General features: G+C 37.1%; 1 protein-coding gene across 3 annotated transcripts in view; it reads right to left on the bottom strand.

Annotated features, from left to right (window-relative positions):
* Positions 1–794: 794 nt before the first annotated feature.
* Positions 795–27,394, bottom strand: part of NR5A2 (nuclear receptor subfamily 5 group A member 2) — an 87,094-nt gene continuing 60,494 nt past the window's right edge. For all 3 annotated transcript variants that reach the window (XM_042873580.1, XM_042873581.1, XM_042873582.1), the window contains 2 exons: positions 27,052–27,199; positions 795–3,948 (listed from right to left, as the gene is read on the bottom strand). In XM_042873580.1, the coding sequence (XP_042729514.1) occupies positions 3,701–3,948; positions 27,052–27,199 (396 nt within the window). In that variant the 3' untranslated portion in view covers positions 795–3,700. The remainder of the gene's footprint in view (positions 3,949–27,051; positions 27,200–27,394) is intronic.

The raw sequence follows: 27,394 nt of genomic DNA, 5'->3' as shown, positions 1-27,394 counted from the left end.
AACACTAACATGGCTTTGTTTCATTCAAACACAGTATTTGTAAATAACTAATTATGGACCTGTTTCTTCCCCTTGAAGCATTAACACTTGGCACTGTGCAAAACAGTCCCTTTTCTGCTACAAGACAGCTTAGGGGAAGCAGTGGACTTGATCTCAGAACAGTAGGGTGCTACTGACAAGCTGTTGGACCACTTCACTCCCTGCTCTTGGAATGGCAATGAGCCAGAGGGCAACTTTAAGAGAATATTTTTCTGTAGTAGCTGTAACATCTGCCTCCTTGGCAGCCTCTGATGGCAGTTGTGCTGGAAGCTCTGGAGTTGCCCCTGGCCCTGTGCTGTATTTACATTGCTGAGAGGTTAACCTGAGCTCTGCTGGATCCTGTTGCCTGATTTTCTTTTGTTCTGTCATTTTTCTCCTCCGATTGTTTGGCTGCTTAACCCTTTTTGCACAGTGTTTAGAGTGAAATCAATTGTGCAGAATGAGATGAAATGCATTAATGTTTTTAGTAAACATTTTTTTGGTAAATTCCTTTTTGAGTCAACACAGCTTTTCTGATCTCTTTAGCTGGGTTTATTTTGCTTCAGCCTATGCAATTTCACCATTGCTGTCTGAGCATTTGAAAGTGCTGTTCCCTATGTTTGTACTTTTCGCTTAGCATCAGTTTGTTTATTTTTCTGGGGACTCTGTTGTGTTTTATATTTCACTCTTCTCTTCTGAGAAACTGTATTTTGATTAGTGCTTCATTTTGGTGGAATGATGTGGAATGCATAAAGACAATTTAAAAGTAGTCAGCATGAACATATCAATATTTATTGAAATACTGAAAAAAAATCCATTGGCGATGAGAAACTTCTGGCAAGAACTGACGTGACAATATGTATTTCACTGATACAGTAAGAAAACTTCAACTTCAACAAGTAACTCACTGCACATTCTAAGAGTTGCATGGATTTAAATCCAAGGCAGCTGCAGAACATCTGTAGTACAAATAGTCAGACTTTACAGATTGTCTGTTTACACACACAGAACAACTATAATAAACCAGCCAAAGCCAAAACCTTTGAATTTTAGTCTGCTTTTACTAATGTGTCCTGTAATCAATAAGACAGTCAAAAGCAAATGTCTGGTTACAAAGTAGTTAACAATTAACATGAGGTTAGGTTATTTTCTTTTTCTTTTTTTTTCGTTTGTTTGCAAACTTTGGGCAATCAAGTGGGATTCTTGGAATGACAGATATGGGCAAATATATGGTAGTTTATCTGAAATTGTTTCAATTGTTTAAATTGTATGCGAAAAATCTTCTCTCTTATATCCTTATTTAAATTCTTTTGTCCTGTATGTAGATTATCATGCTGCGAATACAGCTAGTAACATTTTTAAAGCTTTTTATGTAAATATTCAGTGATATTCACTGTAGCATTTCAATAAGAAAAAAAAAAAAGAAAATGCAAACACTTGAAATATGCTTTGTTTTTCTTTTAAAAAGGAAATGCATGACCAAACTTTGAACTATGCTCATGATATGTAGATATCACAGCCACAGTCAATTGCCACCTGCATCTTACTATCTGTTAATTTAGTTTGTTTGACGGAGCATGCTCTTAGGAAAATAACGTTGCCATGCTTGCTGTGTGGGATGACCATGGGGGTGTATATATGGTTTGCTTTTGGCCAGTATGTCACTGTGTGCATTCTGTGATTCAAGGCAGGCATCTAGGAGGTGCAGACATTGGGCTTTGCTGTGTTTGTACCCTATGCATGGACAGAATACAGCTGAGTAATACAGGTGATTAAAATAACATGTTAACTAATGCAGATGAAATAATTAATGTCTTTGGTATACAGTGTGTGGATAGTTGGAAAAAAATGAGAGAATGCACCTTTTCAAGTTCACATGAAACAGAAAAAGCTACAACTCACATAATTTACAATAGATTTAAATAAACTACATTTAAGATTATGAAGATTTACAGACAATCAAGTGAATGATTTAAACTTATGAAGACCTTTGTGTGTCCCTGAACTATGTTCCACTAGCTTGAAGACATGCTACAGTAAACACATATATTTGGCTTCTTCATTCTGGCTATATCTTAGATAAAGATGAAACCAACAAACAATAAATTAGCATCATAATTGTCTACAGTGGAAACTATCATATACAGTATAAATAAACTATTCAAAAGCCAGCAATCTTCATGAAAAAAAAAATCAAAGAATTAGGATTTTATACAGTTTCTACAAGTGATTGTACAGCTGATAATCTCAAAATTAAAGTCAAACTAAAGTCCCCTCCCCCCACTGATTTTAGTGTCTCACGACATACAGTAATTAAGTACTGGTAAAATAATTACCAATTTGAAAGCAACATTAAGGAAATCACTGCTTTGCAATTTTATCACAGTTTTTTTTTTTTTTTTTTTTTTTTTTCTTTCTTTCTTTCTTCCCACAGGACCTAAAGAATGTAAACACTATTTTTTTGTTAATGTTAGAGGCTAATACTTTATTTTTAAATATATGTTGATCCACATCTGCACAGTTACCTTTAAGGATAGTGAAATAAGGCAAGACTTAGAACCGTGGCACTACATTTTAATACTGATACCTTCATTTGGACAGAGAGAGATTTGTTTGTTCTTCTTCAGTATTTGTTCTGCAGCAGACTTTGGCCTACATAGATATAGCAGTATCACTCTTCTTTTTTGTGTTAAAAAAGTGTGCAATTTACTTGCCTTTTCTTGCATTGCTTAATGCATTTCTGTTCTTTTTTATTTTATTTTTGTTTAACAACAGTGTTTGTTGAAGAAGTTGTCACTTTTAGTGGCTTGGGTATCTTCCTTTTTTTTTCTTTTTTCTTTTTTTTTGGAAAAGGCCATGAGTACATAGCAGAGCTGTATTTTAGCCACTGCAGTAGTGAAGTATATATTTGAGTTGAATTTTTGTTGTTGTTGCGTATTTATGTTAGATTTTTAATGACAGCCAGTGACAGTAGTAGAAGAAGGATACTGCCTGATTTAACAACATGAACACGTAATGAAACAGACTTTAGAACATAGTAAGAATGCCAAGCTAACTTGAAAACAGACTCTTGATATTAGCTATCTGCAGGCCTGAGAGACTGTCAAAACCAGCGTCTAGGGAAGTGGTGGCCATACTACCTAGAAGGTGGCCTAGGCCAACTCTCTCGTACAGACTGTTAAATGGATGCCACATCGTTTATCACAGAAGAAGTGTTGGGTCCTTGGGAGAATGACAGAAGATGGTATAGATGCAGCTTTGCATCTGTTATAACTGTTCTAGAAGTCCTGCTGTACAATGAAGGAATTTAGTGCACTCAAATTCCCCACTCTCTTAGCTCAACAATACAGATCAGTTTTCCCCTAAATTTCTTCACATTGGCAATCAGAAGTTAAATATACAAGAATCATTCTGTTGTTATTCATGTTGACATTGGTGATAGTATCCACTTTTTAAGTTTACTTCACTCCAGTTTATAAAGTCCTAAAGAGATTCCTTTGGGGATGTGTAGCATATGATTCACAGTTTGCAATACAAATACCCTGATACATCACTTATTTACTATTAGTATTTGATTATTATACCATTTTGCAAAGTCTTAAAACCACATTTTAATTAGTGTTGCTTGGAGCAGTTCAGAGTATATCTTTTCCTTGAAAGCAGAAGCTCTAACGGATATAATTTATGCTCTCTTTGCATGCAGCATCTCAATGAGAAGGTTATTACATGGAACATCTCCGTTCAGGTGTTTGTAGTAGAGGTATTCTTCTGCCTGCATACTGATGGCCCGGATTTCTGGTAGTCGCAGGAGAAGCTGCCCAAATTTGTCTGTTTGCTGTGGGTAATTACACATTGTGTAGTCCAGCAGAGCAGCATTCACTTGTTCCTGAACACCCTCCACAAGCTGGAAGTTCTCTAGATTTTTGACATCTGAATGATAATTAAAACAACAAGAAAAAGTAAGAACAATTGAGTTGCATTTTAATTACAGCTTACTAGGGCAATTTTTCACTAAATGTTGTGGGTTTTTTGTATTTTTTTTCCTCCTGACAAAAGCATACTCTACAAGCTGCTGAATATTCAGTGATCCCTTTTGCGCACTTTCCTGGGAAAATGATCACAAAAGAGCTTTAGCGGAGTGTCTTGTTGAAATTCTGCATATACCTCAAATCAATTAGACACCAATGGAGTCTGAGCAAGGTCAGCTCTTTTCATATCTTACGAAAAGAAAGGTTGAGGATTCCTAAAGTAGAAGACCATGATATATTGCTAGCAAATGAGTCCCAAGAGGAAGCCCTATCTTTAACCTAGTATGTTACACAATTCATATAATTCTGTATTAATTTTTCTGACCCAAGGTGAAATCTGTGTCCAGGGTATGATGTAGTTAATTCTAATAAAAAGTGACAGGGCTCTTGTTTCTGTTTGACATTTTCTAAATGATTCTGAAAGCCTTTGACTTGTCTAGTCTATGTTAATGAACCATCTGGTACACTCCAGTGACTGCCAAAATAATCTTCCCTACTAGAAACTCTCTAAAATATATATTTCATTGACTAATGATCTTTATAAATTGAAATCATTGTCCTTTGGGTGGAATACCAGATAAGAATAGTGCCCTTTAGCCTGACTCTGCTTCCTGAAATCCAACAGGCTAATTTTATTTGATATTGGACAACACAGGCGCTTACATCAGTAGGTAGGCAAGATTTGTTCACTCTGCCTCTCTGATTATCTTCTTTCTGTTCCTATGCAGGAAGTTTAAGCTATGGAAATGGCAGTCAGAGATAAATCACAGAATCATAGAATCACAGAATTGTAGGGCGGGAAGGGACCTGTGGAGACCATTGAGTCCAACCCCCCTGCCTAAGCATGCTCCCTAGAGTGGGTCGCACAGGTAGGCATCCAGGTGGGTCTTGAATGTCTCCAGAGAAGGAGACTCCACAACCTCCCTGGGCAGCCTGTTCCGGTGCTCCGTCACCCTTATCACAAAGAAGTTCTTACTCACATTTGTGCGGAACTTCCTATGCTCTGGTTTGTGGCTTTTTCCCCTTGTCCTATCGCTGTGCACTGCTGAGAGGAGTCTGCCAATATTCTAACTCCTTACTGTTTGAGTCCGTTTGTAAAACCTGTTTCCATGCTGTCTTTTGAGATATCTGAAGACTGCAGAAATTATCCAAAAATTTGCAAATCAGACTGCTGCTATAATGCAGAAAGTAGGAAGCAATCAAAGCGCTCTTGCTGGGAGAACTTATTTTGGTTGACGTTCAATCATTTATACCATCAGTAGAGTACTGTAATACAGTTTCTTTGAATAAAGACAAATGTGTCCCTATATGGATGTTCTTTGAGCAAGGGAGAGTGGGAATTTGGCAGAATTTGGTTCATTGTAAATCCTAGCCTTTGAATGGAGGGGAAATGAGTGTTTTCCTTTGTAAAACACTTTGGTTCCCCAATCCATCAGTAGACTGGAAAGCTGTGTAAGTTGGATCTAATTGCACCTTTTCCTAGAAGAGCTTTAAATAGAACAAATGGTTCCTGCTCATTACTGTGCTAGAATAAGAGGAAAATGGTTGAAGGTGGCCAACATTTTTCCTCAGGATCAGAAAACAAGAGGGAAGCTACGGATCCCAATGGCAGAGCTGGACAGCATGCACAGACTTTGAGCAGGAGCCTCTCAGGAGCATGCTGTACTTGCTGCCGGCTGCCTGTTAGCTTCACTCTTGCACGGGCTTTCTGCAAGGTGGATGGTTCCTGCCGTCATTACTCTCTTGCCTCTTTCCTGTCCCAGTTTCGCTGTGGAAATGAAGCAAGTGGTTCCCTAAATCTGATGCTGCTTGCTTGGGAGCCAAGACATGCCATCTGCTTGAATTTTGCTATCTGGCTTTAAAGAACTCACTAGCAGTACTTAGGTGACGATGACTGTCCAACTAGAATCATCTGAAATTTCAGTATCCAGAGTGAGGAGAACTGGAAATTTCAGAGCCACTGTGCGTGGTCTCTGAGCTATTCACACTTATTTCTCTGAAGTCTTTCTGCCCGTGTCCCTGGTAAATCATGTTTTCATATGTTACTCTGGATGTTTTCTAAGAACTGTTTGTTTTTAGGTACCTAAAACTCCCAAGGTATTTTGCAGTGAGTGTGACTTGATTTAAAAGTTAAGTGTTTTGTTATGATTGCTTTCAGGGGCAAGTTGCAATCATGAATGAATTGGCAGAACATAAATTTCCCCAGAAAATGTGGCCTGTGTTGGAGTGTTAAACTGTGTTAAACAGGCAGATAAATTGTATAATGATTTTAGAATTAGCATGTCAAACCTTTTTCCTGCTAAAAATAACTTCAAAATCATTTTAAACGGTTCTTTAAATACTTGTGCATGGCAACAAAAGCGTTAGAGTCAGATTTAAAAATAAGTACAATCAACACGAACAGTAAACAAAAAGTAGTTCTGGGGCTTCTATGCTGCATCCAGGCAGAGGAAATACTTTTAATGTATTCCTGGCATTTGTGATGAGAATCGGATGTTTGTAAACAAGGTGGTTTTAATTAATCAGTCTGAATGCAAGGAATTTTCCTTACTCTTTCTATACTGAATCGGAGCATTCCTGGTCCAAGTGACTATGGTGTTGGACATCATGACATCTGTGTGTTGATCTCTCTGGCAGCACAGTCATGACAGAGATGGTGTGGAGGCAACCTGATGACCAGTTGTGTCTTGTGTGTGAGGTCCTCATGGCATAACCAAGATTGGCAATTTAGTATTCAGATGATAGTGATTTTATCTAACTACAGTTTTATTTTTGTTGCAGATGTTTCTCACGTGCTTTGGGTTTGTTTCTGTTCTTGACAGTTATTATTTAACTTTGGCTAAAGGAGCTTGATTTAGTTTTCCAAGTATTTCCTTTTCGATAAGGATCCTTTGAACGCTAATGAGGTAAACTGGCAAAACACCAGGTGATGCTGATGTAACTCTGCTGAAGTCAGAGTTGTATAACGAGCATGAAATCTGCTACTGATGTACAACACATCAGTCTTTTGTGCTTTCGTGTAATTCTTCACTCCTGTCTGCTTTTTAGAATTGCAGTGTCTCTTACCAATTTTATTTCAGTTAGTAACAATTTAAAATACACATGTTTAAGCTTAATGCAAGAAATAATTTTCCAGTGCTTAGACACTTGTAAATTAAATGAGTAGGAATAGGTCCCCCCCCTCCCACCCACACACCCTTAAATCTAGCAGCTAGAAAAAGTGTTTTGTGTTGCTTACAGTAAGTATCAGCCTCTTATCTCTTCTACTTATTCACTCAGGGACTAATTACGAACTTTTTACATGAAACAGCCTTACTGCAAGCTCACAGTGGGGCGCACATCTATTTCTATCCTTATTGGAAAGTAAACCCTTAGGTCTTCTGGAATATATTATATGTTTTACAAGAAATAGCAATTGCTTTTCTGTCAAACAAAGAATTTTTTGTTCTCTATAGCTTACTTTTGACGATTAAGACAAAAGCAGTATTATACTGTGTCAGGAGCTGCTCTGCACTCACTGTAAAAATGTGCTACTATTCCTACAAATCTCCCAATTTTGATTCTTTTATACATCTGCTGTAAAGCTGTGTTTTTAGCTGAAACTGCATGCCACATTCAGAGCAACATGAACACTTTTGCATATTTTTCCCAAAAATGGGTCTGGTCTTCAGAGGGGAAAATATTTAGGTTTCAGAGAGGTTTTCTCCCTCTCATATTCTGAACATGAAATACTGAAAATTTGGTGGTGTATTAATCTGTAGAGAGATTCCTTTGGTCTGGGAATTCTGAAAAGCAAAATGAAAGAGAATGAGAGATTTAAATCTGAAAAATAGTAACTCCTTAGGAGCAGCGCAAATATTTCCTAGCGAAAGCTGGTTAAATTTTACTGCACACATTTTATCAGGCACCTTTTCCATGTAAAACGAGGAACAGGTGCACACACTGCTACATCGGCTTCCACTGTGGATTTTGCACCATTGCAAATTATGGTATTTCAAAGGTGAAATAAGGTTATGTTCAAGATTCTCTGAGGGTAGAAGTCCCTCATTTTCATAAGACTGGAAATGGACGTTCCAGTCAGTAAGACTTGATCCCAGCCCAAGGCTCATCTTCCTCTCCTTGAAAGGGTACAGCACTATCCATGTAAGGAGGCTAAGGGATTTCATTAAAAGCCAACAGGCCCCAGTGCTTAGCAACTCTTCGGAATGGTCAAAAAAGTATAGCTATAATATGTTTTTTAAACTATGCCAGGATGGCCTTCAAGCTCATCTTCAAGAATTTTGTCCAGCTGGACTGGAAATTTTGTTGGTAAATTTTGATATGTGATCAAGAAATCTTTGAGAGCAAGAGTAGTAATGGTTGGTAACTGCCAGCTTGAAAATTGTTCATGATTCTCTGTAGTTTAAACAGGAGCATCCCAGCGCATCTGCCATGATAGCAGATGTATGACATTCTGTGTCTAATTTCTCTTGACAAGCAGACTACTATAATGAAGGAAGATTTGTGTAAAGATGAACTCCTTATTGGAAAATTCCCCTTGGTTTTATTTGAGCTTGCTTGTACTGAATATTATTTACTTAGAAGGCATGGGAAACAAATTATTTTAGATGTGTTTATTAATTGATTGGAAGGTGCTATACTCAGCACTTCCCAAAACTTGAAAAACTTTTACATTTTACACATCTGTCTTCGTAGAGCTTCCCAAATCTGAAGTAAATGTATTGAAAACTTTTCCTGTTCTCTAAAGGGTTCTTTCTCTGTCTCTAGCAGTGTAAAGATTTATCTCTGACTGTTTATGAGGGTCCTAAAGCAATTTTCATCTTGTGTTGAACATAACATCAGATAATGGGCACAGTGTTTTGAAAATCTTAATTAAATTATTCTCTAGCAATGCATTTAATTCGTAGGTGTTAGGCAAAAAAAACCAACAACTGTATTTCCATGGTAAGAATAGGACACTAATGAGAAAGGAGGCTGTAATTCATAGTCCAAACGTATTCCATCCCCCATATTTGATCTTGGTGGACTTTTGGTTTGTTTCAGAACAATTCAGAAATCAACTAAGACATATTTTGGTGTTGTTTCATAGCGATAGGCGTCTTTCTAATGGTATTTAAAATATTGAGGCATATTTTTTCTCTGCCAAAAAGACTGTAAAATCACAGATTTGGACCTGTATTTATTTACTTCATTAAATAATTTTATAATTGCTTTTGCTACTGTTAGATCTCCAATGAAAAGGGAGCTAGGGATTATTTATCTGAGTTCTCTTTACACAACTGTGAAAATATTTTACTAAATTTCAGTTGTTTCTGTTCTTGCACTCTCAGTGAAGTCAAAGGATGAAACCTGATTTGATCTTGTCAGTCTTTATGACTGGTGTAATTACTGACTGAGTCATCAGTCAGGAAAATAAAACAGCTTGACTTTCAGCAGCTCAGGCTGAGAGTTTACTGACTTTAAAGTTAAGCAAACAAACAAAATTTCCACCTGCCTCTCATCCTGGCAATGCGGGAATGGACATCCTTATACCTTTCAAATGACGCATATATGATATGGTAGTCATTGAAACATAACAAAGCAGGATCCTGCCAGGCCCCTTCTGGAGGAAGAGCTGCTCACAGGTCCTGACCCCAAGTCCATAAGCAGCTACCTGTAAATGTAAAGTCCAGTGCTTCTCACTGGGGCTCATGAGGGAAAGCAGGACTAGGTACAGGAACACAGCTAGGGCTGTGGAGAGCCAATGGGGAGAGCAGGTTATCCCAGAGGAGGTATGGATGGACCAGATACACCAGATCCAAGGAGTGGTTGCACAGGTAGCACTTCATTTTAGAAATGCCTTATCTGTAGGGACCGCCTAACTTTTTTACCCACCGGTTCCCTACATGCCTGGAGTTAATTTCCTGCTGATGTTGCATTCTTATCTGTGGATTGGGTGAGCTATAAAGCATGTGCTTAACTCTTTGCTCCACCTAGCATTCACTGTATGCAACCTGTTGATATGTTAATCCATGCTTAGCATTCACTGATGTAGTTAGGTTCCGTGTAAGAGAGTTGCTGCTGCTTTCTTTGAAGGCACAGAAAAAGGGCAGGAATTTCACAGAATCATGGGATCACAGAATCTGGAAAAGACCTCTAGAGTCTTCAAGTCCAACCATCAACCCATTTCTACCAGGTCCACTGAACCGTGTCCTTCAGTGTCACATCTGCATGTTTCTAGAACGCCTTCAGGGATGGTGACTCCACCACTTCCCTGAGCAGCCTGTTCTAACACTTGACCACCCTTTCAAAGAGAATTTTTTTCCTAATATCCAACCTGAATGTATTCAAAGAAGAAAGTGGAGTCTCCTGACTCTTCAAAGGGTGATCTTAGCTATTGCTGGCTACAGGCTGTTCTTTCTAGAGGTATGCTCCAGTCTTTGAGTTGAAGCTGTGCTGCTGCAGAGAAAGGTAGAACACAAGGATTTAAGCCCAAATTAAAAGTCTGGTTGCAAGCTGGTGATGAGACATGTGAAACAGCTGCCTGGTCCGACATGGCTTTCTGGTTCCTGCTTTCAGGATTGTTTGTGTTTTTGATAGGGTGACCCTTTCAGTTAACCTGCAGATCAGTCTTAGGAAAAAAAATGACTCAACCCAAGTCTCTTTTTCAGGGACAAGTTCTATAGCTCTGTCCTATGTAGCCATGGTTGTATTTCTATGCAGGCATGTGTTGATAGCTGGGGCTGAAACAGTTTAGGGAAGATCTCATGGATAAACTAAGAAAGAACATCACTTAAGACTAATTTTTCCTAACTCCTCACCTATTCCCAGCTCCATAGTGTAAGCCTGAGCTAGAAATGATTGTCTTTCAAATATTCAGTTGGAATAAGCACAGCTAAGAAAAACAGCTAAGAAAGTAAATGTCATGATATCAACAGGCTTCAGTAGATGCATGTTTGAATGTGGGCAGACCTACAGCCCTACCATTAGTTTTATATCACACAGTGACCAGAGAAAAAGAATTACATTTGAGAAAACAAGAAAATTAGAATTATCATAAGAGTTAACAAAATAAGAGTAAACAGTAAATTTAATGAACCAAGTAGTTTCCCAACTTAATTTCTGAAACATCACTTCAATCTTCAGTAATGCATGAACAGTACTGGATTGTTGATATTTTAAAGAAATTGGCTGTCAGTATCTACAATTTGTAGGGCGTGGATGGTTTAAAATGTCATAAATATTTATGAAGTTCCTGTGAATGGTGATAGGGACATCATACAAAAGCCTTGAAGTTATGAACTGAGGCAGAAAGGGTGTTGTATGCAACTTGCAGTAAACGGCTGTGCAGTGCAATGGAAAGAGGAGCAAGGAACAGTCTGCTGTTTGGATGGGAAGCCACTGAGTGCGCAGAAACAAAAAAGAATGTACATTTAGAAATTCACCTCCTTTTAGAAAAGTTTGCTCTGCTTTTGCTTAGATGTTTTCAACTTTTCCGAATTATTAGATTTGTATTCTGCAGTCACGAGAATTTTAGATGTTATCTATCCTTTTCCTCCCTGTTCCTCTTTTCTGTTACTCAAGTACTGCTTAAAATAGGAATAATGGACCAGAATAATATCAGAGGTATTTCTGCTGCTGTCACTGGAACTACACGAAAAGGGAATGTAGTCCTAAAAGAAGTAGTATAAATATTTTCTGGAAAAATACCCTATATACATTTCTACTGAGGTTAAAGCACAGAAGTGCAGCTGCCACTGAAACCCTTTTGAGTAGCAGGCTCTATCCTTTTATAAAGCCCATCTGTCTCTACAGAGTATAAAAAATGCATGATCATAAAAAGCAGTGCTCCTTGGGGGAAAAATCTCTCTGTACTAATCTTGTAGTCACTTTACAAAACAGTTTTTAATCCCAAATTTGCATTTGATTTTCAGTCAGGAACTTTTGTGGTTTTTGCAAAGTTTTCTTATTCCATTAGAATAAGATATGAGGTACAGTTTGTTCAGGTGGCAAGTCCAGACTATGAATAAACCAACGTTATCATATGAAAGAGAATTAAACAGGCAGATCCAAGTGGGGATATATTAAGCCAAATTTAAGCTCCAGTAGTTGAATTTAGCCTGTACTAGATGTCTGGTTTGCCTCAGGATATATTCAGCTTTTCAGCTAATCGACTGAGGAAAACTGCCTCAGGTATGATAAAATTTACAAGACAGCTCAGTCGAATAGTTCTTGTTATAAATACTAGCTTAAAGGCATTCTTCTGGTCTTTGGGATCACGACTGTATTTGCATTTAATTATTATATTTCAAACTTTTTTGAACTTGATTAAAAATATTAGGCCAGCCAATTATATTATTATAGTGGTTTCTAGGTAGGAGCAGAACTTCATACCACTTTTTTACTACTTGGTGAATTTTTGCACTTTTCCTTCTGTTTATTTCCAGAATCCCACAGGAGTGGAAACTATTACAATGTCTTTTCTTTAAAAGAGGAAAAGCAAAGGCGTTTTAGTGCTGTTCTGCTCTAGGGGATACAGAACTATACCACAACACTCTGTCAGTGTAATCAAGAAACAATTTAAACATTAAGTCCTGTGCCTTATTTGAGACAAGGATCGGTGTGATACAGTTATCCTTTCTTTTTTTCCAAACTTTGATTTAAAAAAAAAAAAAAAATCAGTAAAATAACCAGTGTTTTATTGTCTTATTTTGAAACAATCTGAAGCAAAACATCATTCATTTACTTGCTCATTGCTGAAAGCCCTATGGCACAACTAGAGTAGAACTACAGACTTCTCTTAACCAAACACTTGAATTTTCTACTTAGAAGAGCTAGAATTCACTGTTGACATTTACAGCTATTTACTATGTAAGTGTAACAGCAAGCCGCAATTTGGTACATTTAAGCTGTTGTCTCTGAGGTATTGTTTCAATTCCACATCAAATTAGTGTTGATAAAGAATCTGCAGGCTTAGGTGAAATGTGTTGATGAGTTTGGCTTTTCTCATATGTTTGTATCAGTGATCATATTATTACCAGGCCTGATCACAGCAGCCTGTGTGCTTGCCCAGCTGTAGTGCACCAAGTGCTGGGCTCCTGGCTGAGTGGCAGCAAAGCCCAGGCCCCAGGGCAAGGCTCTTCCAATCTCTAGCACTGGTGGAATAAAGGAACGCTTCTGTCTCTGTTGTTGCCTATTGATCTGAGAGAAAGTTACGGATCTCATTTTGTCCTGTGATACGTATGTGCTGTGTTATGGAAGAGGTTTATGAAAGGAAGCCCAAACAAAAATGTCTGCAGCTATACGGCACTCTGTAATGCTTCTTGTTTGAGTCTCGTGGTGCTTTATTTGTTTAGGTTGTGGATTTTGTCTTCCCTACTCACCCTTTGGAAGCATTTTGAGTTTCAGATTCACCACAACCTAAATTCACACTCACTGTTGAGGGCAGTTGTAGCTCGGCCTCCCTACGCTATGCAAAGCAGGGTGTTCACCACCTGGAGGTATTTCTGGATGGGCAGGACTAAATTGCCATTTGGAATGAAATTTCTATTTTATTTTTGATTTTTTATTACAAGATTTCTGTGATGCTTTTGCATTTTTTGAAGTACTGATTTGGATTTCTTTCCTTAAAGGTTAATTTTACTAAAAGTTTTGTCCAGGGCAAGAAACGTGGCTTTCTTCTAATCTTGTGGCCGTGATAGATGATGGATGTACATTTCATGGGATGCAATTCATGTAAGTACCCATGTGCATCCTCATGTTTGAGTTTCATGGCAGTGCACAGGCTTTCAAACTAAGATATTCAGCAACAAACACTGCATTCATAGCTATAAATCAGCACAGTCTCCAGGAGCCAAGGTAATCACTGACTTCTGCAGCAGAGCCTGCCCTGCAGGAGCTCTGTGCTTGAGGACACCAATGGCCTGAACATGCTCAGAGCAATGCTTGTTAGCATTTACTTTTGTTCTTGGCATTCCTGGTTTACATTCACTAATTGAAGCTCTGTGTTTCCACTGGCAAATAAACATATTATACCAAAAATTATGCTTCCCCTCCCCCCCCCAACCATGCATTGAAAAGTTTTTTCTTAGTGTACAGTCCAAGGAGCACCTCTGATCCTGTAGCCATAGTGTAGTATGGCTTTTAATCTCTGCTCTGTTTGTGAGATTAACACAGATGTTGTTGGCCCGCTCACCATAATCAATTTACTTGATACAGTCTAGTTCAATAAACATTAACACAATTCTTACCACTTCTGTTCAACCAAACATAATGAGCTTCCAGTGAAGGATAGCCCAGCAATATGTTATTTTTATATTAATTTCCTGGGTCAGCTAGAGATCCCAGCACAGAAAAGACAAATCAAGGCTGACGCTCAGATAAAAAATCACATACTCAAAAAATTTGACATGGAATCCAGTGATGTCAGAAATCCTAGCTATTTGATGCTTCAAATTCAGACATTCTTCATGTAGACCAAAATAACAGACATTTATAGTGTACCTTACTGCTGGTGACTATTTAACAACTAGGTGCTCTCACAGCATGGTACTCTTTATGTGCTCAGTAATGAAAGTTGGCTATTGATTTTTCTGTAGCTGCTTGTAACTATTATAGTTGATACATCAATAGAAAAGGAAAGCACAATGTTTCATAGCAGGCAGAAAATCAGAGAATACATGATGCTGTGACAGTAAATCATGGCATAATCTCAAGAATTGATAGATGGTTACTGCTAACTTGAAACCCATGGCTTTCTCTGAAAAGGCTGGCTTATAATCACCCAATACGTTCTAACAGACTGACTGCCCGTAATAGTGGTAAAGGACACCACACAATGCTTCATCTTCAGAATAATGGTTTCCACGAGGCAAGTTGTTTTGTTGTGGTGGAATTCATTTTGTGCCTTACCACAGAAGGAGGGCAAAAGAATGGTTTGAATGCAGTTTAGATTAGCAGTTAGAGGTTGTAGGAAAAAGATTGTTTTATTTTCAGGGAAGCACAAAAAGGTTATGTTTAAAAAAAAAAAAAAAAAAGAAAGAAAAAAAAGAGGAAGAGAAGTTGTCATTAATTTTTAACTTGCAAAAGTCTGCAGTTAGTTGAAAAGGAAACACAAAAGACCTGATTATTCTTGAGATCAAAATATTGGAGCTGTTCTGTCAAGAAAGGCAAACTCAGAGAAAATAACTTTACCACAGCCATTTCCAGCTCCACAGCATCCTGAAAGGGCGCCAAAGGCACGTAAGTAATTGAAAGCTCTTTTTAGTGCCTGCTTCTGTCTGCCATGTTTTTGAGGGGGTACAACACACTCAAAACTTTACAGTATGCCTACTGAGGGTTTAGCAGGAAAGTTCTTAATTGCTCTGTTCTCTCCTTACTCCCTGGATCAACTCTGGTATTTTTCTATGGTTTTAATTAATTATGGGCTCTTACTTTCCTCTCTTAAAACAGAAAGGGAGGAAGAATGACAAGTAGAAGTGAGCTGGCCAGCTGGAACACAGTGGGCAGTTGAGAGGACGCTGGTCCTGCAGTAGGCTCTTGGCAATGTTCCTCTCTGAAGGAACACTTTCAGTGTGCCGTACTGTTTTCCAGCACTTCTTTAGAGAATGTGAGTATGATACCTGTCCTTTTCAACCTTGCCAGTTTCCCCATTCTCTGGCACCAAACGTTTCCCTGGAGAGATGCTTGTAGACAAAAGGAAATGACTTTCTCAACCTACCCATTCAGCCTGCTTCAGGCTGAGCATGAAGAACAGTCTGCCTCAGATGTTCTGTTCTGGGATATGGATTTTCCCCACTGGATGACAGGATAACATTGTCTGTCTCATCCTGAGCAGTTTGCTGATCTCTTACAATCTTTGCTGTTGGCAGAGGGGAAAGATACTGTTGTAGTGTAATTCCCTGTTCTGATGCTGAAATTCATCTCCTTCCTGAGAATTGCCTTCACCTGGCAAGCAGATGCCTTGTACAATATATTTAAAATGTTCATCTACTGGGGATGATTCTAAATGTAAGATTCTCTTTATTAATTCTTGAATAATCTTATATAGTGAATACTTAAAATTTCCTTAAAAAAATGGCTGTGTGCAGACTAAACTTTTGGAAGCCATGTAGACTGTTTTTAGGCTTATGTTATATTTTTCAGTTTGCCCCATTCTTGATGGCTCTGCAAAAGCTCAGAGTAACAGGGAGAACCTGTGCTCTACGAAGTTCATCCAGCCTCAATAGTGGCTTTGCAAGAGCCTGAGGAGCTGCAGTTTTCACTCCCATTTCCTGCCAACATAAGTCAGTGGGACGTGCTCCAAGCCGTGAGCTTGGGAATTAGTGTTTCTGCACAGTCCCCTTCTGATCCCAATTCATGATCACAGCTGTGTTCAAGGCTGACCTGTAAAGTTTGTTTCTTTCCTGTTTGCCACTGTTTCCTCTCTCTCCCTCTCTCACTTGGCTTTGATCACAGTTCCATGGTTTCTCTTTCCTTCCTGTCTTTTTCCCCCTTCTTGGTTCTTGTTCTGCTCAAGTATCTTATTCTCTACTGCTCTTCTCCCACCACTTTTGCAATTCTTTCCTTCTCCTGGCTTCTGTGTATTTTTTCCCAAACCTATTTTTCAGTGTTTCTTTGCAGTGTTTGGGGTCTTTTTCCTCAGTTATAGACAACCACTGCTTTTGTTTCCCTTCCCTTCCAGTGTCTAAGCTGTCATAGGCATCAAAGGGATAAGAGAAGAACAGGGGAGTGGGGCACGTGTCTGCAGTGTGTCTCCAATGAATGGCTGACAGTAGCAAACAGCCTTTCAGGTAAGAGTCTCTGCAATAGAAATAAGTGAGAAGCAGTTCCTAATCTGTGGGCTGTACCTTGTGGTATAGAAAGTATTTCATAAGTGGTCTGTTACAGAAACAGTCAAGTGAATTTTGCCATTGCATTCCTTTAGCATGTTCCTCCTTCAGTGAAGCATTTAAGTATATGTCCAAATGGAAAATATATATTTAAATTAAATATTCATTTGTTTATTTAGATATTTAAATATTCTCACATTTAAATATACTCAGTAAGTGATTCTGGGAGCCTTGTCTAACAAAAGTAATCACTGATATTAAGTGCTTATGCCAATACCAGCTAAAAATTTTATATAGCAATATATTTGTTCCATGTAAAATACATTCAAGCTTGTATCTTAAACATCCACAATGTGTATTGAAGGTGGGACAGAAATTCCAAAAGTATTTCCAAAGTGGACACGAGTGTGCTTCTGAGTTATTTGCAAGTGATTTTTCCTACTTGTAGGAACTGTTTGAGCCATTCTTGCTAGTATTCTATGGACATATTACAAAGTGTAAAAGTGCACACCAATTGGGTTATTCTGAAATCCTCACTGTCTGCACAGAAAGGCAGCTGCACAGAATGCAAATACTGCTTGATACTCATGTTTCTAATTACTTGTGAGATTTGTATTTAACAAATAAATGACCTAATTTTCTCTCAAGCATCTAATGCTTTTGTTATTTCAAAACCTTCTAATATATGCATTTTATTTATTAAAAAAAAAAAAAAAAAAAAAAAAGGAAAAGGAAATGCACTTGATCAAATCTTTTTTTCCATGGCTTGCAACTGGCAGACAACCAGATAATGTAAACCAGTAATGATCATGTTCATTGCATTTTGTGAAATAAAATCAGGATAAATCAGAAGTGATTAAATTTTATCTATAATTTAATGTAATTTATAAAAAAAACAAGCAAAAAAAAACTTTGGTCAGCCACAAAATAGAAGGCTATTTCTGAAAATTCTGCAAGAAGTTTATCATTTATGACTTTGGCATCCAAGGCTGAGAAGAATTACTGAAATCTTGTATTTAATAAATACTGGTTTAGTTCATAACTCAAATAAACAACCCCACTATTTATCTATATATATGTAATCTGTATTTTATTCACAAGAATAATTGACCAGACATTTCATCAAGAAAGATATCTGCAATATAGCTGCTGCCATGACTTCTTTCATCCTTCCTGCGCTATGTTTGAAACCTGCATGGGAGGCTGAACTAAAACCTGTCAGCTCCATGAAAAAGTGTTCTCAGGAGCAAAGGTCTGTTTATCAGAGTCTCCACTCCATTCATCATCATTTAGCGTCTCTAAGAACTTTCAGGGACTGATTTTTAATTGTTTGACTGTGCTACAGATTTTGATAGATAAAGAGAAGGGAAGATGTCTTTGCTTTTGTTTCTCTAAAGAATTCAGTAAAAACAAAGAAATAAAAGAACACAGCAAAAGGAAATCCACTTGGTCCTGCATGTTGCACACAATGCTACAATTCACTTCTGAAAATATTGTTTTTGCAGTTTCAGATGCTAGCATGAAAATAGAGCAAGGAACTCCTGTAATGTTATTTCCAAAGGAAAATATCAAACTTGCTCAAAATGTATTCTACGTACTTTAAATCAGGTTGATTTAACTATTGCCTTTGGTCTTTAGCTTACTTAAACAAAGCTGTTTTCATTAGGTTTCATTAGGTTGTATCTTACATAGTATCTCTGGATTTCACCACTTTTTACAAAGATATCTCTAGTATTCATTTACCAGATAAAGTAACTCAGATATCATATAAAATTCTTCTGAGCTCTATGGTCTGTAATGGAGTCAGAAACAACCATAAACAAGAGGATTGATTTCTGTATTTCTGTATGCTGGCTCTGTGAATGGAGTAAGTCCTTCATGAGCTGATCCTAAAATGATCTTTGTTTATTCTTTTTCATTCTTTCCCAGAGGATTAAAGTAGAAAAGTGGAATAGCTCTTCTACTTGCAGAATAGAAAGGAGGACAGGCTGCTTTACCAAAAAATCAGAGACAAATTAAATGTTTCAGGGCTAGACTGGATATTTAACTGTTCTACTGACCCACATAATCTCTAATGAAACAGTCATCCTTAGTTTCTGTCATTAACATGGGACATACAGCAGTGAGAGTCCATATAGAATTGCATTATAACTTGGAAGATTGGGTAGAGCTTGTAAAAACAGTGAAATTGCGAGACTCATGATGAATTTGAACTTCTTGCCTATGAAATTTGCTTTCGCTGATGTGGATACAAGAAAGGACCTTTATAGTTGTTATCAATATCTCCTTCATCATTTTGTTCAGTTCAAGTCGAACATCTCCATTTAGATGGTTTGTACATTGTCTATAATTTTCAATCCAGTTATGTCAAAATAATCTAAATAATTGTTCATCTTGATTTCTAGAAACAGAGCCTCCATTTTATCTATAGATGAGATCACCCAAAAGACAGTGATGTTGACCTTTAAGTAGGCCTATTTCTAATATAAGTAATTCCAAACTAATATAACATAGCTGAACCTGTAAATGTGTTTTTATAGACTTCCATGGACTATGAACAGAAGCCATTGTTTGCTGGGTTTAATTCTTAACAAATAGCATTAGCCTCATCGTATTATGTCTCAGTTACCACAACGTTTCTTCCTTTGACCTTGGGAAACACCATTTTCAAGACTCCCTTCCAATCTCACTGCTTTGCTATCTTTGCATCCTCCCTTTTCCTCTGCTACATCAGACAAAAATTGTATTCACTGTATTCACTGTCAAGGTCCTGTAGCTGTTCCTTCCATATTTATCATCAACCATCCAGCATCATGAGGTCACTTCCTGCCTCTGGCTTGCCCTACAATGCCATCCCTGTCTCACCCGCACCCTTTCCAGGCTAAGTGCCTTTCTGCTTTCTCCACTCTGACTCATGCTGAATTGGAGCTCTCCCCAGCACTCTTGATCTACCTACTTCGTATTCACTCTCAAAGCTTTTACTGTGACATTTAAGAAAAGTGACCCTGGGCTGTAGATGTGTTGGAATTGTGCCTCTCAACTTTATATTCTGTTCCAGTTAAAACCTAGCTATCATTGCGTATGTGCATCACAAACTTTAAAGGAATATAGACTGTTAAGAATCCCTCACCAGAAAATTAGGAAATGTTATACTACTAAGAGTTTTACTTTGAACAATGAGCTTTTCACAGTGAAAGGATCCTCCTTGGTAGATGTCTCATTTTAAGTTCTCTGGTGTCTCTCCCAGCCTTTCTGTGGCTGGGGAATTCCTTCAATAAGTCTTCTATTTGAAATACTGTTAGTACAGCAAAAAATAATTAAGAATCAAAGAGAGCAAATATTTTGTCAGAAACTAGTATGTGGAAAAATGTACTAAAATAAATCTTGTCTTTATCTATTAGCCAGTTTTCAGCTAGCAATAAATTATATTCAGTCCCTCCCTTGTTATAAATACATATTGATTAATTTTAAACTTTGAACTTCAGAATGAGTTATATCTGGTCATTGCTAAACTGCTCTCTTCACTAAGGGGGAAAAAAAAGCCTCAACACCTATTACACTGCATTTAATTAAGACAAGCATCAGCTTTATGTACCATTATTTGCTTCTGCCAAATCTCAATGGCATAAATATTGAAGTCACATCTCCTGAATGCTAATTTATCCTTCCTTAATTCCAAATGATTACATAAAATTTAGGAAGAAGTTTCTTTGCCAACATTATCCTCATATACTATTGTAGATAGATATGATAGGATATATTAGGATATATTAGGATTTGGCCCTGCATGTGGCAGGGGAGTTGGAGATTCATGATCCTTGAGGTCCTTTCCAACCCAGGCCATTCTGTGATTCTGTGATTCTGTGATTCTGTGATTCTGTGATTCTGTGATTCTGTGATTCTGTGATGTGAGCCTGAATTTAATAAGTGTGCGGAAACTGTTTTTCTAAATTCAGATGTGATGTGGGGGAGCTTGAAGGACATGGCTGAATGCTGATTGTACAGAACACCTTGACTGCCTGTTCACCAGGTGCTGTCTTAGAAGTGCGCTTCAGTGAACTTTGGATGAATATTAAAAAACTGCCAATGGATTTAAAAAAACCATCTCATAATAATGACACAACTATAAGTACATGCTGTTGATTACATATGTATGCAATTGATTGTGAAAACATTTGTATATTTACAAACTATGAAAAGAATAAACTGGTAAAGTGAGCGTTTTGGCTTCAGAGCTGTCTCAGGGCTTTAAGACACTCTTCAAGATTTAAGTGTTTTCTGTTAGAGGAATTAAGAAGAGACTCAGTGAGTACCATTCTGTTCCTGGATGAGTGCTCCACCATGGACTTGTACTGGCTTGTCAGGGCAGCCTTTGTTATGGTACACTTTGCATGTTCAGAGCACCCACTTCAGATCTTGCACTGAAAGTGCTACTGAAAATAAAGTATTGTTTTCTGGTAATTTTTGTTATCTTGCTGAAGAAATAGTAGGCCAGTTTACAGAAGGGAAATCTTTGACCCTGAAATTTATAAATGACTTAGGCTTATCTTGTAAGAGCATGAGAATAGCCATACTATGGCACTATGGCTCATCTAAATCATGATCTGATCTTTGACAGTAACCAGGAACAGATGTCCTAGGGAACAGTGTAAGAAGAAAACATGGAATGATCCCTACCAACAGCAGCTGCTGAGGTTCCAGCTGCTAGAGGTTACAAACAGAACTAACAGTCCTCTGTATTTCATAGTTTTAGGTGGATTTTCTTTCCAGTAATTTCTCTGAGTGACTCTTAGCACAAAAACTACAGCATTCTCTGTATCTGCTGTCTTGAAGAATATGTGGTTGCATTTTGAGCTGATCACCTGCTAACTTTATTTATTTAGTTCTGATACCAAAATTTGCAAGTGATGGGAGAATAGAGGAAGATATTTTGACTAATTCTCTTTTTTTAGTTATGTTCCCATTTTTTTCTGGACTGAGCTTTGAAAAGTTGGTGCAGTTTCTTTAACTAGAAAGTGTAAAAGGCACATCTGCAGCTGTTGAAAGTATAGTGGGATTATTAGGCAGGCTGCAAAAAAAATCAAAATATACAAAAATGTCTTAAGTTGTGCCATTATATTTAAGGGTTTATAATCCTGCATGAATACTTTCATGTATAATTCTCCATTTGTATTTCCTATTTCATTTTTCAGGCCCATTCTGGTCTGACAAGGCCTTCTGCCTCAATAGCTCCTTTATTTCTTTGTCGTTCATTTTGTTTCTGTGCCCCTAAGTGTCATCAATACCACCAACACGTAATCAGTATCCCTTGTTATTTTACTTCCAGTTGATGCTTATACACTAAATTTTTGATCTGCATACATCAGACTGCAAATTAAACCGTCAATACGAGCCATGGAAGTGGAAGTCTGTACATCTGATAGACCAAGGATGTTATATAAAATATACTAAAAAGTGCAATAGCTGATTTAAGTTTGTTGGTTTTTTTTTTTTTTTCCAGCTACAGGGATTTTCATAACTGTGCTGATTTGATTTAATGGCGCAAAATGAAACTAAGCACAGGCAGGCTCTGTGCAACTACTCCTGTGTGTTCACAGGAAGCTTCTCATTCACTGTGTTTAATCTACATGAGGATCCTAACAGGAAGGGTTTTTTTTCCAAAATTGCCTGCAGTGGAGCCCAGTACTGAAATCTACTCTCCTCCCATCTCTACCCTCGAGCTGTAGGGAGACTGAAAGCATGGAAATATTTGCTAATATTCTTCTTACCCAAAAGAAATGGGTATGGAGTATTGCCTAGTCAGAGTGGATCTTTGCTGTACTGTTAAGTAACTGCTGTGGTTTGTTTGAAAATTGAGTTTTTTGGGTTTTTTTCTCCCTTTCTTTCTTTTATTTGCCATCCATAGCAAGTAAATGTTTACCATTTCTACAGGTCCACAGGTCCCTCTTGACTCACATTAAGTGAGATGTGAGATCGATAGTGGCTCTGCAATTATTTGCCTATTGATAAAACCTTCATTTCTTAAATGAAGTACATTTATCTGTGCCCTGACAGTGATAAGAGGGCAGTACCAGTAAGTTGCTGCCTACTCTAGCATTTAGCTCCAGGCAGACAAGTGCTTGGACATGGGTCAAATGATGTCTAACTTTCTTCCTATTGGCATTTCACTTTATAAACTGCTTTGATGGAAGGCTTGACAAATCATCCTTGCTGAGTTCAAATAATAAAAGCAAGCAGGACAAATGGGAAGTTTTGGGAAAAAGTGAACAGTGGCTGATTTCAGTTTAACTGAACAGTTTGTAACGTTACTGAATTGTGAAACGAAAAGAGATTTGTTACATCAGAAGATAATAAAAAGTAACCTGTATTATAGACAGTTGTTTGGTTCACAATTTTTTTTTTTTTAAATCACTTAAATCAAATTGAGTGGTTGAAAAGTTGATCTGAACTTTATTTTGTGATAGGAGGAAAATTAAAGAAACATTGAGGCGCATTTTCACTCTGGTAAAATCAGTGAGAAATTCTATTTGACTTTAGTGAAGCCAAGATTTCACTACAGTGAGTCATGGCGATCTATTTCTTCCCCAGTATTAGAGAATTCAACGTTGAAATAAATAATTAGAATGAAGAGAATAAAATAGAAGAAATTTCTAACTCTGTCACAATAGAAAAGGAGTTTCCAAACTGCTGTCAGATTCATTAGTGGTAATTCAGAGATAAACAGACTCAATTGCTTTTCCTGTCTGCAACATATGTTGATTTAAGCTAGCAATTTTTGATGATGTGTACTGTGGACTATATTGGCTATATACTATTGGCTGTATACTATAGAAAAATTAGTCGTATTACTGTGGGTAAAGAAATTGCATTATTGACAACTTGGCTAGCTTTTAGAAAGACAGTTATGTTAATTTCTATTTATTGGGAAGTTTGGTAAAGACTTGCACACCTATCTGATAATCAGCTTTCTCACATATGCCCTTTCTGTTTTTTGGACATGAATTAAGAAATGTGAAGCCTGCAGAGCAAATGGGAAAAGTAGTCTTAACACCCAAGTCTCTCAAAGATTCCTTTCTTCTTTTCCAGTTTATTACTATGTGCCTGCTCAATATGTTTCCATCAATTGTACAATGACTATTGTTGAATTGCTTGGTTCACCATTCCTTGAAAGAAGCCTCTCAAATGCAAGTAAAAAAAAAAAAAAAGAAAGAAAAAAAAATCCAATTTTTATTTATGTCTCTCTTGAGCTACTGAATATTTTTATTGAATACCTTAAGATTGTGGAAAAAAATTGAGTGTAACACTTAAATTTTGATTTGGAGTCTACCAGCTCGCCTCCCTTCCTCTGTTGGAATTAACAGGAGAATATATCTCTTATTCCTCTTCAGGGCCTGGCAGTGAGTGGACTGATAGCAAGAGAAGCCACTGAGGATGGACACACATTCACTGAAGTATGAAGATATGTTGGTGTGGAAGGAGAATTTTTTCAGTATGGAGAGGTAAAGTGTTTTTTTTATAACCAGTAGGGGAAATTTAAAAGTTAGCTAATTCTAAATGTATTCATTCTAGGTAGGCTAAACTAAAGAGAGGTCACACCATCTAAAAACACAAGGTACCAAAATGTTTTGGTTTCTTCAGCTGTATCATTATGTACTTGGCAAGGTTGCTTAGATGGGACAGGTGGCTGGAGAAAGGAATAGATCTCCGGTGCCTGGATGTGCCACTCATATGGCTGCAGAAACAGTTGTGCACTGCTGGCTACAAAGGTTGCGATAAATATACACCTGTCTAAGCTTCCACAGCATCTTTACACTACCAGCAATCAAAAACATTTTCTTATATAAATCCTTCGGAACCTCTGGCAAATATATAATGAACAATTTACCTCTCTCATTTAAACGCTAGCAAGCAAGACTGATACGATTAAATTGTAATTTTAAAAATTTTTGTATACGCTATGAGTTTTGAATGTTATTTTACTGTTAGTTCACTCAGCCTTCTGAAATGTCTACTGTCACTTCTGAAATGTTAGGGGAAAAAAAGAGGCGGTGTTATTTGCCCTCAAGGAGATGGCCATCCTACGAAGATACAGACAATAAGGTATAGTCAAGAATAACAGACAGCTTTTCAAGGTAGCTTTGTAACTGTGATTATAAAAAGCCAAATGGTTTCTTCTCAGTAAATGAATGTTGTGGATTATTGAGTCTGTGCTAACACGGAAGCAAGAGTATAATAGTATATATTTACACCATGGAGGGGATATCCTCAGAAATGAGAAAGGTTGGTATTTCTTGATATGCTTCTTATTCCATTAAACGTTACAGAGTCAGATTTTCAATGAAAGTCAGCTCAGACTCTTGAAATATTGTTTTGATTAATAATGTGTTTTCAGCATTAAGTTCACTTTTCTGTTAAGATACCTTAAGAAACAAAGATATGCATCCAATGCATCTCAGTACTTAGATACAGTAATTACTCCCAATTTTTTCCACTGAATTTGCTGCTTAGCTAGTTTTTACAACTCTGCTGAATGCTTACCAGCATTGCAGGGTACTTTAGTGTCTTAAAAAACCTAACTCACTCAACTTCATCCAGACAACTCATTCATACTTTTGGGCATAAACTAACATAGTTAGCTGGAAAAGTTATGTGTGTTTTTTATTTCAGTTTTATCATCGTTCTCTACAAATATATGCCTTAGCTCTTTGGGTCAAGTGGCAACACCGTAGTATTTTACTATTTACAGAATAACATCTAATTTTGACTTTCATGTAATTGAGTTACGCAATGCACTAACTAGTGAATTAATAGTTGGGAAAGTGCTGACTCTTTTTTTGCTACATTGTTTCTATAAAGAAGCAATATGACTGCAAGGCTTCCATTAGCAGGAGAAGTAGCTCTTTTTATTGTAGCGTAAATCAGAGAAAAATGCTATTTGTGTTTTGAGAGAGCTTCATCTAAACTTTCCATAACAGATTCAAACACTATAAATACCACACAGAAGGACATATTTCAGAGAGTAATTGAGTTTTCACAGCGTATGCAAAATTGTCTTACTTCTCATGGTTTATCTGCAATTGTATTTTTGTATTTTAATAATTTGTCTGTAGAATTTTATTCCTTCACAGAGAAGCTTTAAAAAAAAAAGGGTAATTAAAGAAAAAGATCGTTAAATGTCAGCACTGCTGGTATTTCTTTCATTGTTGTGCTTGGCTCAACTGTTCACTCTCTTTGTAGACAAACAACTTCTGAGTAAAACCATAATTTTGGCTATGGAGAAATTGCTGGATCTGACCTTATTTATGTTTTTAAGTCTCTCTTTTCAACTGCTTGTAAATAAAAAGTAACTGTAAATAAGAAATTCACATAGCCAAAGTTTATTTAGACCAGTTCTATTAAGTCAACAGTGTGCAAACCTGAAATAGAAGACAAGAGAAAAATCTGTTCCTATGAAGTCAATAGGAATCCATCCCCCTAAGCCCTTTTTTTATTCCTGGCGTTGGTGATTTTTCTTGACTGATTCATTGAAGGACACTGGTTTAACTAATTTGTCTTGCATAGGTATCTTTCCTCTGCATCCTCTCTGCTAGTGCAAAACAATCTTCCCTTTAAAGGTTATTTCCTACCTAGATTTGTCATAAAGCTATTATCATTAATCTGTGCTTCAAGAGTTCCTTTCACTTTTTAAAGACCATGAGTTATCTTCCTGATTTATGTGTTACAGTGTGACAACCATATGCAAACAAGACTGTTTATACTTACCTGAAGTTCCTTTAAAAAGAATATTTTAATCATCTCTCCAAATCATCTGCTTTATATAAACAAATATCATAAAAATATACCAATCTATATTTTCCTCTGTCCTCTGGAATTTATAATAAAATGTTATCTTTGTTCAGGGATATTCAGAGAGTATGTAGAGTAAGCTTGTAATACTCTACTAAATTCTGTAGGTTTTAGAAACCACTACAATCAAAACCCACTTTTAATCTTTCCATTTAATTGTCCTGCAAGTTATAATTAAAAGATGATCATCTGTTTACTGTGGACCTCATAAAATATATTTTGAAATCATATTTGTTTTTCAGGAAACAATAATAAAAGCAAAATATATTCAGCACTTTTAGGGAAAAAAGAAACAATGCAGCAGTAATAAGTAAGGAATAATGTAAGCATGAAAAGTAGAACTTACTTACCTAAACTAAACAGCACCAGGAATTTGAGACATACAAATTCTCGTAGATCAAACTGCAGGGAACGAAGCTTTGCTACTAGTTCTTGTGCGTGGCTCATAAGGTTGTTGAGGGTGGCTCCAGCTTGTGATGCTATTACAGAATAATCTACCTGCGAAAGAGAAGTACATATTTCTGTGAAATATATCTGTCTGTGCCCACAGAACCACTTTAGAATATTTCAAGTAGTCACATAGTCACAAGTAGCTAGGATACTCCTGGATGAAAGAATCACTCTCAATTTAATGATGTCATCAAGTCAGGATGATTTCATATACAAACCCATTTTAGCACAACAGTATATATT

Source organism: Lagopus leucura, unplaced genomic scaffold (assembly GCF_019238085.1).
Source record: "Lagopus leucura isolate 7727_CA_CO unplaced genomic scaffold, USGS_WTPT01 Super-Scaffold_100009, whole genome shotgun sequence".
NCBI classification, from domain to species: Eukaryota; Metazoa; Chordata; class Aves; order Galliformes; family Phasianidae; genus Lagopus; species Lagopus leucura.
This window is presented reverse-complemented; position numbering and strand designations above follow the sequence as displayed.